Source organism: Aplysia californica, unplaced genomic scaffold, assembly GCF_000002075.1.
Source record: "Aplysia californica isolate F4 #8 unplaced genomic scaffold, AplCal3.0 scaffold00010, whole genome shotgun sequence".
NCBI lineage: Eukaryota > Metazoa > Mollusca > Gastropoda > Aplysiida > Aplysiidae > Aplysia > Aplysia californica.
The window spans coordinates 2,165,917-2,178,520 of NW_004797280.1; the positions used below are offsets into that span (position 1 = coordinate 2,165,917).

The 12,604-nt window shown below is 39.0% G+C and overlaps 1 protein-coding gene across 1 annotated transcript; it reads left to right on the forward strand.

Annotated features, from left to right (window-relative positions):
* The first annotated feature begins 4,026 nt into the window (after positions 1–4,026).
* On the forward strand, positions 4,027–11,934 carry LOC101853206 (glutathione S-transferase omega-1). Its single transcript, XM_005089901.3, has 5 exons — positions 4,027–4,129; positions 5,222–5,327; positions 6,253–6,472; positions 8,159–8,282; positions 9,780–11,934. Exons 1-5 carry the CDS (start codon positions 4,099–4,101, stop codon positions 10,028–10,030), a joined length of 732 nt encoding a protein of 243 aa, XP_005089958.1. The 5' UTR covers positions 4,027–4,098; the 3' UTR covers positions 10,031–11,934.
* Positions 11,935–12,604: the final 670 nt, after the last annotated feature.

The window sequence follows — 12,604 nt, forward strand, 5'->3', positions numbered from 1 at the left end:
AATTTTACTGACTCATGTGGTCACACCGTGTAAAATGCTAAATTTGCATTATTTGGAGATTATCAGGCTCATTTAAAGGTAAACAATCACCAAAATCCTTATGAGAACATTTTAACGAAAGAAGGCAACTTACATGATATGAAAAAGAAATCAACATGGAAATTTCACAGAATATCATTAATCCATGATTGAAAAGCGTTGCATGGCACCGACTGGCCTCTTAAAATACTCTTATTCTTCTCCGGAATGGCGGCCCGCCCCTCCTGTTTGGCACTCATGACGTCACAGCTAAGACCTTTAGTTCTATTTATAACCTCTCTGAGGAAGTGAGTAATTGAATTTATTACGAAAAGGGACAATTTCATACTTACAAAATGGATTGCTTTTGTGTCATGTTGTCCACACTCTCCTTATACTGATGCAAAACCTAGGTCTTCACAGAGTATGAAAGGGGTTAAGACTGGGTTAATTATTTGATATTTATGCGTTATTGTCTCAAAATGTGCAATTAACTGTAGGCTGGGATACTGTAAATCACTCATAGTAGTGTGGATCTTGTGCGCATACCCAAAGAGCGTTGTTTAATGTCGGGCACAAATAATGATATACGGACAACATTTTTTTAATGCAACACTTAGATAAAGAGCCGGTTTATCTTAAACGATCGCCATGTTTTCTAGAATTGGCGTTGATTGGCAATGGTGTTTGGCTACACAACACCCCATCTTCCATGAACCCCTGCTGCTGCTGCTGTTGCACATGCTGTTTGGCGGCATCGGTTCCGCAAATGAGACAGATTATTACGTCTGTCTTATTGGTGGTTAGTTAGGCCTGGTTGGCTATTCTCTCACCTCAACAACATCAACAGTGGTTCTTTTCCATTCAGCTAGCCCTGAAGGTACCGGTATGTTAGAGTTGCAGCTGAAGCTTCTAGCAGCTTCTCAGTCACATTCCTGATTCCAGAGGGCCGATACGAGCGCCTAGTTGTGGTTATCGGTGCAGCAGACAAGCTGGCTGGAGAAGCAAAAGTGGGAGGGAATTTGACACTGGACCCACCGACCGTCCTAACCGCTGTAAGGGAGCGTTTGAGGAAAAATAGGGCGGATAGCGATTCCCACACTCAAGGTAGATCGAAGGAGAAGGGGATCCAAAGAGGAGAGGGGAAACACAGTCATCTGTGTGGACCAGTCTGACGGATCTCCAACCAGATTATGATGGAGACTATAAGCAGACAGACTCTGGGATGGATCCTGAAGAGGGGGGGAGAGCAGAGATGGACATGTTCCGACTGCAGTGACCCCAACACAGTGGACAAGTAAGACAAGTAAGTAATCACAAAAATCCCTATGAGTACATTTTAGCAATAGGGGCCAAGGCAAATCACATGAAAAAGAAATCAACATCAAAAGACTTCGCAGAGTATCATTAATCCGTGATTGAAAAATGTTGCTGTGCACCGACTGGCCTTTTATTTCTCTCCGGAATGGCGGCCCGCCCCTCCAGTTTGACACTCGTGACATCATAGCTAAGACCTGTAGTTCTATTTATAACCTCTTTGTTTTAGATCTAATTGTTACATTATTTTTTATCTTATTATTTGTTTGGTAAGTGTTGGACGGTGCTCGCAATTGCACAAGGTCATAAATAATATGAGCGCGCGGGACACATTTATTCTCATTAAACATTTTCAGTTGGTAGGAATTTTTTTTCATTTTGCATGGGAGGCGGCCGAAGCCTACTATTATCGATTTTGGACCACCAAAGGATCTTTAACGTGTGCAACTTGCGCACGGGACTTCCGAGATATTTGGCTCTGATCCGAGAAGGCTAGGGTAGAGATCTAGTTCTTACCTACCATAAGATCACGGATGTGGCAGAAAGATAGTAGTAGGAAGGAGCCAAGGAGTAGCAGAAGAGGCTGCAGAAAGGATGAGTCCAGAGGAGGGTACACAGGAGGTGAGGGGTGGTAGGCAGAAAATGGAGACGAAAGCTGACGACAGAACATTTTTAGAGAGCTGGAAAGGAGCGGAGGTGAAAGGATTTTTTTTTTTAGAGAAATCCGGGTTCGAACCCGGGACCTATTGAAAAATTATAATTTTATCGGGTGTTTCGGTACGGTCTTTCTACAGAGTTGTAACCCTCTCAGCCGAGAATTGATCCTGACAGGCAAAGTCGAATGCCTCCTATATGATTTAAATTGTGTTGTTGAGGGGCTTAAAACACTACATTGTGTGTGTGGGGGGGGGGGGGGGGGGCGCACAAGATAGCGAGATCGACCTGGTCAAGTTACAGGAACACTCACTTTACAATTAAGACACTTCGTCTTCATGGCATGGCAATTGAATAAGCCCGTAAGACCTAAGCCAAGACCTACATATGTATTTTTCTCACATAGGCGCCGAAGGTTTATAAAGTGACACAATAATAAGACTAAAGAACATTGGTGAGGCAGCGCGGTGGAATCAGGCTCTCGTCAATTTTTGAGCATGTAGAGTTATTGGTATCATCTTAAAGCTTGTTTACTTTTCTTTATTTAGATGAAAAAATATCCATTTATCTTATATTTTAAAAAATGTTATTCAACACAGTGAAAGTTGCAAAGTCACTGTGACTGGCCATGTCTTGCTCGTGTCTCTTTGAGTTTATTTATTTTTTCTTTTGCTGAGTCATGCCACATAACTTCGTTGGAAACAACAGAGATACCACTCTGTCCTCTGCTTCCAATACAACTTCACACACACACACACACACACACACACACACACACACACACACACACACACACACACACACACATACACACACACTTCTGTGTAGGTAAACAAAGGCTTTCATTAATTAGGCCTACGGACATTGTTTCTTCTACTACTTCTAGTTCTAGCTTGGTGGTTTTAGCCTACATTATTTTAGCCAACTGTTACGCTACGCCGCCCGCCGCCCGGACCTACAGTTAGAATTGTTCGAGTTGACCTGTCGTCGAGTAAACCGGTCAGTTAAATACACAGAATTCTTCACTAAGTGTAGAATTCTGTGGTTAAATAGGAGCAAGGTGTGTATCCACACGCAGAGTTAAGATATAGATCTAGTACATCGATTCTAATATATAAATTATATAAAAAAAATTAGAGCAATTAGTGTTTTTTACGAGTTAACATTTTCTTCCCGGCTGAAAAAAATCAAAGGGACGCGCCGTTCCTATTGCAAGCCCCAATAATTTTAATATTTAACATAATGTCTGATGTCGAACTGAAGCCAGCCAAACTGACATTGTCGCCTGCACAGTCCGAACCACTCCCATACACACCTTTCATTCTACCAATGATAGTACATAACAAGATGGTTCACTCAGCCAAAAAAGTGTCCGCAGGAAGTATGCTCTTTGCTTCAGATGGCGCTGCGGTCTGTTTTGAAGCTCTCTTTCGTTTTTCCAGAAGAAGAATAGGAATAGCACCTCCTTGCGTGCGCAGATCGACTGCTGTTCATCAGCAGTTCGGGTACGTTCAGTGCGTAGTTTTAGGGTTTTTAAAATTTTAATGACCTCTCGCCTTTCATTCTAAAGTCAAATTAAACGAAGAAAACCATCACCCTTTCCTCCGGAAAAGGTTTTTTGTCAGCGTAACCATTTTAAAAAAGCGTTCTTCCGAAATTGATCCCAAAACATGCTAGTTTCACTTTGATTTTTAAAAACTCAAGTAGGGTAACTCTGTTCGCAAAGTGCGCTTTTGTGAAGAGGGCGCCACCAAATTTTGAGGACACTTTTTTAATTGGCTCAAAGAGAGAAGTGGCCCATCTTGTTATGTACTATCATTGATTCTACCAACAGGGATCGATCGGCCTTTTCGAGTGAATCCGGCGAGTCTTACTGCTAGTGTGTAGCGGCCTTAACGTACAGACAAGGAACTTACTGCTGGCTCTGCTCTGAGTCAAGGTTGCGCAGTGTTCAGCCCAGTATCGATACAGATTATTTTGTCGCAACGCAAACGATTACCGTCAACCGTCACACCATTCGGCACTCGTCACTCACTCATCACTTGCCTCTCGACTCTACGCTCGTGCAGTTGTTTGGGCCGTAACAGTTTACAATACTAAAACACGAAGATGAGTTTGACACAGAAATCTTTTGCAGCAGGTAAATGTGGTTCTGATTTCTATTATATCTAGATCTAGATCTATAATGATTTTATTGCACTTTACTACGGCAACGGTTCTCTAGATGTTTCGCACAATATGAAATCAATTCATTAAATTAATTCATTTTTGTTGCTCCAGGCCAGGGCTTCGGGAAAACATCTCTATCTACTTATTATTGATTAGACTCTAGATCTAGATTCTCGTCTCTCTAGTCAGCTTGGCTTTTTTTTTTTTTAGATCAAAGCTACGACTAAGAAAGCCTAAAGCTCATAGCCATCTTCAGGATGCGCGTTTTATTCACATTTTGGATTCAGGTTATTCAAAGTTATTTAAGGTCTTGAGTAAGGGTAGGGTTAAGAAGAAGGCTTACTTTTAACCCTTATAATGCCTTATCTGCCCCTTCCCAACTGGCCCAATTTATATATATTACCTTTTATTTCATAATGTTAATCCCGAAAATATAAATGAATCGTGCACCTCTGGAAGATTGAAACTGTCTGTTTACTCATATATGCATAAAAACTTCAAGATGTTTCTATGCTGAGTCCTCTCGAGGGGCAATAATTTTTGGATGAATCCATGAACAGAGGTCTCTGGAGCCTGAGTTTCTATTTATTATTACTTCTAGGTGCCCTGTCTAGTACTCAAGTTGTTGGTTATGTTCTTGTGAAAATACTTCTCATACTAAAACTGTTTGGTCTCCTTCAATGGGTTTAGTCCCCCAATCAACCCCAGCCATGATAAAATTTAAGAGGTGGAGCCTCCAGTCTGTCTCCGATAGGACCAGGCCAAATGGGTTGAGAACCTCAGCAACTCTACAAACAACCAACCTGAGTTAGCGAAACCCAGTCTGAGATTTGAACCAGGGCATGACGTGTCTGTCCGCTCCGCAGTCCAGCATACCAAATGAACTAACGGAGTACCCTGATCTCAAAATAAAAATATTTACTTTTGGTGCTGAAATTAGTTTGCATGAAGTCAAAGACTTTCTTTTTAGCCCAATTGATAATGACAATGTTCACCAACCTTCTTTCTCTTTGTACTCCATAATTTTACAAGATCAGATCACATTGTTATAATTTTTCCTCAGGGTCAACCATGCCTCCTGTGACCCCTGGCAGACTGCGACTCTACAACATGCGATTTTGCCCTTTTGCACAGAGGACTCGGCTTGTGTTGGAACACAAAAATATCCCGTAGGTGCAGTATGAATGTTAGGAATGGAGTGGTTTGTGTATGCCCTATTAAAAAAATGCTGAGTTAAGTTTTACTATTCCAGGAAAGGATATTATATATATAAAATACATGTATAAGGAATGTATTAAGGCCTAGTCTTTCAGAGACTTAAGACATGATATACATTTTGTGATATTTTGTACTGTATTGTATATAGAACTCCTCTTGTGGAGTGAATGCAACCTAACGCACCTTATGGCTACAATTTGTTGGGTGTGTATTAGGTGAGGCTTAGAATTATATTTACATAACAAGATGGTAAACGTATTAATGAAAGTAGGTCGGGGAGGGGGGTGAGCTGAATGAGTTTATTTTGACTGCAAAACAGCAATCCCAAATTTTAAAACTGCTTCCCTGGAATAAATGAATGATCTTTTTGTTCTACATTAGAAAATTCAAAACCCTTTACATGTTAGCCAGCTTTTTATTTTTAAGTGCAACTTAGTTTTTTTTAACAATGTATGAGGGTACAAGTTTTAATTCCATGGGCATTCTTTTCAATGAATATAACTAGACTCTACGTACAATTTTTTATTTTAGATTTTTTTTCTGAAGGGTTGGAAGTGCTAGTGACATTAATTCTACTGTATCTCCTTTACCAATGAACAATCACAATGACTCAAATATCTGTTCATCTTTGGTGAAAGTGGATGAAACAGTTATTGTACAAGCTAACCCAGCAGTGTGCTGTTGGCTGGGTACAGGCTTAAAGACTTTTGGGTTACATGGAATCTATGTGCTTTGGAATGGACGGATATAAAAGCCTATAAGGTTAGGCTTCTTTTCTGGGGGGGGGGTAATTTTTTTCAATTTTTTGTTTCCGACTTTTAATAAAGAGGGACCCCTTTTAAGCTTTAAATGGATGCTCCTTTTTCCTTTTGATAGGTATGAAACTGTCAACATTAACCTCAAGAGTAAGCCAGACTGGTTTTTGGAGCGCAACCCTCTGGGTTTGGTCCCTGTTCTTGAACTAGATGACAAGATTATATACGAGTCCACGGCCACTTGTGACTGGCTGGACGATGTATACCCAGAGAACAAGCTTCAGCCCACAGACGCTTACACGAAAGCTTGGGATAGGATCCTCCTTGAATACTTTTCCAAGGTTTGTTACTTTAGACTTTTTAATTTTTTTTGCTGATGTATTGCTGTATCAATTTGGATTAAAACTTTTATTCACTACAGTCTCGGTGCTCACCAGAGGTGATGGAATAACAGTTAAAATGTAGTGAGAAGAGTTGCAGAAATGACAAATTTTGTTACTTGAACATAGTAAAAGTAACTTTTTAAATGTACAGTCAAATCTCGTTATATATTGCTACCCTTGGGATGTGCATGAAGTTAGCCCAACAGCGGAGCTGGCGGTTGGCGGTTCAACAGGGTTATCTGTTGTATAGCCCCGACTGCCCAACATCAAGGAACAGGATTTGCTTTGTGATCTGTGTTTGAAAAGTGTCTTTTGTTGGTGATATCCATGTATGGATATGTATTCAGAGCCAAGACTTGAGTCTTCTCTCTCTATCTCTGTGTCTTTCTTGTGGGAGAAATATTATCAGGTAATTTACATTAATTTCGAAAGGACTGTACGACTCAACCAGTTGGCATATAGCGATGTGAAGGAGTAAATACTATGTTTATATAGGCACCCCTTTTCATACACTAGTAAAAACTGGCAGTTTTTGGGGCTGGCGGTATAACGGGGGTGTGATACAACAAGGTTTGACTGTATTTCCAAAAATAAAAGTAATGCTGAGGTTAGAAGAATGGTTCAGTAAGGAGTGGGTGCATCACATAAAAGCTACTTAATAGAAAAGTCTTAAGTGTGATAAAAGGAAGGGCATAGGGAGTCGTGTAAGGTGCTTGATTAATTTAAGATAAAGTGGTTTTATCTGGAGCATTTGGTCAACTTCACTAATCGTAGGAGATAAGTGCTTGCTCTTGTGCACCCCCTATCTGCCCCTAACTCCCAAAGATAAATGTAAAAATATGCTAATTCTGAGATGCAGCAACAATGTACAAGATGAAAGAAGAATATCATAGAAATTTATTTTTACTGTATGATGTTTAAATACTGTCTTGAACCAAAAGAAACTACCAAGACTTACAAAGTTTATCAGTTTTGATTGCTGCTTTGTGAAGATAAAATATGCAAGTTCATGTCGTGCCACCATTGAACCAGAGAGGCTGCGATGTCTCAGTGGCACTGCTGATGAGATGGTGGACAATTATCCCCAAGCCTCCTCAGAGTAGGAAAGAGAGAGGATAGAGAAATACTACCAAGTGAATATCACATTTGGTGGCTTTTAAGGACAAGCGGGCTGACTCAGATTTCGGGGGTTTCCAGAAATCTTGACCTACTCCAAAAGTGGGCATTGCCCTACCTATAGGAGAAGTTTGGTTTAACACTTCGCCTCCTCAAGGCTCATATAGTAAAAACTCTTGCCCTCAAAGGCAAAGACTTTTTGGGGAAAATAAAAAAAAACTTGGTGGTAGACATCTCTGATCGGCGAGATGAGGCAGCAAAGTGTTAATTGGTGTGTATATTTGTTTTGTTATAAATAGAGAAAACTCTCCTTGTCTTTTAAAGAGACTGAACAAGGGGCAAAAACTTTACCTTCTATTTTCTCAAAACAGTATTTTTCAGGATAGCCTCTCTGTGTTTAAAAGCAACCATATATAAAAAACTTTTTGTTATCATGCATTGGATCTATCTGTTACCCCCACCCCTCTTTGGGGGGGGGGGGTTATGAGTCTAATACTTTAATAAAATAATTGTCTTTTTTCACAACAGATAACATCTAATGTGTATGCACTGCGTACTGCGACAGACAAGACCAAACACCTTGAACTGATACACAAGGCCTATGCATACTATGAAAATATTCTTGCTCAAAGAGGAGGTCCTTTCTTTGGAGGTAAAGAATTGATGGTCATAAAGATTTGATTTAGAACAAGTTATTTGAGAAAGGAACTTGATGCCCACATGACAACTCTGACAGACTAGGTAAAGGTTCACTATGTGCTGAGTCTAGGGTAGAGACTATCCACAAAGTTGTTTCTTTTGATGGCTGCAACTTACTGGGGGAAAATTCCATAATTTAGGAGGAAAAAAACCCCTCTAGAATTGTATTTCTTGTCGGTTTTTAAATCAAAATTGATTTATTGATTTGAGAGTTATTTTTCATTCAGGTAAATGTTTTCCATTATGACATTGTTAATATTTTTAGTCAAGACAGTAGAGCAAAAGTGGTATCATGACTGTCTCTGTTATAGTGGGCTGTTTACAAGTAAGATTATCAGTTTGTGACTCCTCTTGTTTATCTGGACAATAGATGGTGAGAAAAAAAAGAGATTATAATGGTTGTGTATTCATGTGGTACCGGTATATTAAATGAATTTAAATGAACTTTATCGCACAGGTGATTTTATTAAGTCACCCTGATAGGTCCTACTTCTTTTCTATCCTTCTTATTTCTATCTGTTTTTCTTGCTTTTCCCCGATACTAAATGATCATTATTGTGTCTATGTACTTCTCCTTACTCAAACTAAAACTTGAAAGACCTGCAGTATTGTGTCAATTCTAAAAAGATGTGCATATATTGTTGTCTGGCTTAAATGTAAGCTTTTAGTACTTCACCTAACTCCTTTGAATTATTCGATGTATTTTTTTTTCTTTTATTTAAAGAATGTTTTTTTAATTTGCATATATTGAACAGAATAAATCCAACCTGCTCTAACGGCCACCTGTATCATGTATAAAAAGAATAAGACAACCACCTGCAAACGGCCATTTCTCATTTCCCCCTTTGCATAAAAAAACCCCATAATGTCACTGTGTAAGATGTCTACTTTTGTGAGATAGCCACTTTTCTCTTCAATAATGGGTGGCAGTGCAGTCTCAGACAATTGATTGTTAACAGTACATCTGGTGCCTGTATGACTAGCTGTACATACTGTTAACTTTTAAAATTAAACTTTCAACCTCTTTAAATGTATATATGCTTGATGAGTAAAATAAGTGTTTCAAACAGGTATAGTGATTCTCCTCTGAGAAATGGAAATGTGGCTGGGATTCTGAGTGAGTGTAATTTCATGGAAGTCTTTGTTTAATTCTCCCCCTACTTCTACAGAAAGGCAACAAAACAACATGTTATCTTGCACAGAGCTTCGCCACCAATGATTCTTATGATAGTTGAAGGATGTAACCGCACATCCCAAGGTGGGATTTTTTTTTACTGTTCCTTGGTTGAGATTTTTGGGATTTGGCCTCCTTGCCAATTTGTGCACATTCCTATGAATCCCAAGGCTTATAGAACTACATGGTTAGGCAAGAGATGGCTTAATGGAAATCAAAGTTCAGTCCTATGTTGTCACAGATTCCATTTCATCTGTTTATTGTTTCCTTTTGCAGGGGCCAAGCCAGCCATGATAGATCTCTTGATGTGGCCACACATGGAGAGAGTTGTAGCTTTGATGAGCAAAACAGAACCTGATGCTATTGTTGACAGAGTCAAGTATCCCAATTTTGGGGCGAAATGGTACGACAGCATGTACTCGTTGCCAGCTGTGAAAGCCACAATGTTCGACGAAGCATCTCATTTACGTTTCTTCAAGAGTTACATGGAAGGAAACCCAGATTATGATTTTGGGTTGGAAGAGTAACTGAACAAAGGTGTTGAATCATTTCAAATACTTTAAAAAATGTTTTCATGGAGCTCTCCACTTACAGTCTCTGTGTTTTGTTACATTTATTTCTGAGTTGTCAAAATCTATCAATGAAATTTGTTGTTTTTGATTTTGTTGTCTTTAGTGTGAGCTCGTCAGTCCCTAAAAGACATTGCAGTGACGTTTTTTGCCAGTGATCCAGAAGCTTTAATTAATGTTTTGAAAATGTACAAATGCAATCAAAAGTTGTTCTTTTACTCTGATGAAAGTTTGGCATTGCAGCTTCTGTTTTGTGATAAAGAGAAATACTGTGAAAGTGTAAAGTGTTCTCCTGTCATTGTATTGTAAGCATTATGTGCTTCTTTTTTTTTTGTTTATCATGATTGATTAAGTGTTTGTTCAAAATGTTGAATTTGCTCTAACTCCAACAGCCACATGTCCAAGACCTGTGCAGATGACCACATCCCACTTTTCCCTGTGTTTTTTCTATGTTATAATGACACTGACACTGTCTAAGATGTTCTACTGTCAAAGACAAAACACTTTTTTCCTGGACAATGGATGGGTGGTTTGGGCAATTTCAACTGTACTTTTTTAGTGCAGTGGTACTACAGCAGACCCCACTTACAATAAGTTCTAACAGTATCGGTTACAACAAGATTCAGCTATAGCAGGCTTAAAATAAATCACCAAGCCTGATCTCTTATATATAGTAAAAAAGTTAGTTTATAGCAGGCATTCGGAATAGGCATACTCGGCTATAACATTGGTCCAACTTCTGACAAAATCTGACAACAAATGGACCAAAAAGCAAATGAAGCAAAACGACATTCATGGCAAATTTGTACCTGCATGACACACAAGAGTCCTAAGTTGATAATGATGTGTCAGTCCATGTATGCAGAGGAGGAGGAGGAGGACGGGGAAAGCTGGATGTACTTTGGTGTTAATTCAGATTTTCCAGACTCTCAAGTGCCTTAGCATGACCTCAGTCTGGCGTCACATTGTCTCCCTGTGAGATGGTGAGACTTGTAAAATGAACATGACTGAATGAAAAGTAGGCATTGAACGCTTGATCTACTACAGATCTCTGTGTGTTTCTTTTCCCAGCTGTGGTAACTATTTGATTACACATAATTTTAAAGCGCTTAGAGCATGCTGTTGAGCATGGTGTGCGCTATATAAATGCAATTATTATTTTAATTAGGTTATGTCCAGTGCATCTCAAATGATATCTAGTCAACCTCCATGAGACTGAAGTACTAGAATAAGAAAGATCAAGATGAAGAGCAAATTATATCAGAAGGGAAAAAAAGAAGAAATAGGCCTAACTGATATACTGGTACAGGTAGGGGGTAATCTAAATTATAAATTTGTAAATTATTAGTTACATGGTTTGTAAATGTGATCCCCAGCTATGACAGCGACATCACACTAGTCCTGGTGTCCCTATTATAGCTGGGGCCCCTCTGTATTTTTCTATGACAATATATAAAAATCGGAATATTGGATGGGACCAGATCTATTATGACAACCTGACAATTCATTTTGTTTTGTTTAACTTTAACTATCAACCTGGACTGCTTCTCTGTGAGACCAGTCTTGTTTTGAGATAGGCAGTTTAAATGGTTTCATTTTCTCTGCATTTCCTGGCTTTACTCTGAATGTTTGATTTTGTTAACGTAATTTTTGGAACATGGATATTATTTGCTAAAACTATTCTTTGAAAAGCCTTATATTGTTTTCTTTTATAAAGATGTTTCTATATATATAATTTAAATAAACTCACGTACCCTTTAAGATAGTTTTAAATGCATTTCTCTTTTTTGTGTGGCTGAATGAAGAATGGCAGTCAACGGTGTCTAAATAAACTTTTATGTCGGATGCGCATGCATACTGAATCATGCATCTATTGTTCTTCTTTGATCTACCACATCAGTGTAATTTTTGTGTACTGCAGGTAAATGTATGGGAAAGGAAAAGGGTCGTGAGAGAACAGGTAATTCCCTTCAGAAAGAGATGATTTTTGTTCACATGTAGGAGCATGCTCGGTTATGTTCAGAAACAGGCTGAGAGCCAAAGTACCAGCAGTGCCTTCTTAACTTCTAAATGAAATACATGTTTCAGCATAGCAACATCTTTTAATTTTCGTAAAGGATCAGATGGCTCTAGGACTGTAATCTTCATTATTATTATAATTGTTGTTTTAGTGATTGATTTGTTTCAAATGGTTTGCTGCATGGGATACGTTTTACCTCTGGGGATAGCTGACTAAGAATCACAGGGTCAATCTCCCACATATATAAATGTTAGGTTCAGAAGGAACAGTTCTTTCAACACTTAGTTGCCGACATGTGTTATTTGTTTAGAAACATTTGCGACATGACATGCACTTTTTTTATGAGGGCACTCTGGGCACAGAATCAAGGTGTTTGCCTCTTATTCAACAGGTCCTGGGTTCGAATCCAGATAGCGATGGAAATTTTTCAACTCTAAAGCTGTCTCCTTTACTTTCTTTTCTTTTCTCTAGCAATGTTCTGTCGTCTGCTTTCGTCTCGACTTTCTGCCCCC

What these genes read in the sequence shown, in the direction of transcription:
- LOC101853206 (XM_005089901.3), top strand. Translation starts at nt 4,099, where the DNA reads ATGAGTTTGACACAGAAATCTTTTGCAGCAG. An exon ending in TTGGAACACAAAAATATCCC is followed by an intron (nt 5,328 to 6,252) that starts GTAGGTGCAGTA and finishes TCCTTTTGATAG; the next exon opens with GTATGAAACTGTCAACATTA. An exon ending in AGGAGGTCCTTTCTTTGGAG is followed by an intron (nt 8,283 to 9,779) that starts GTAAAGAATTGA and finishes TTCCTTTTGCAG; the next exon opens with GGGCCAAGCCAGCCATGATA.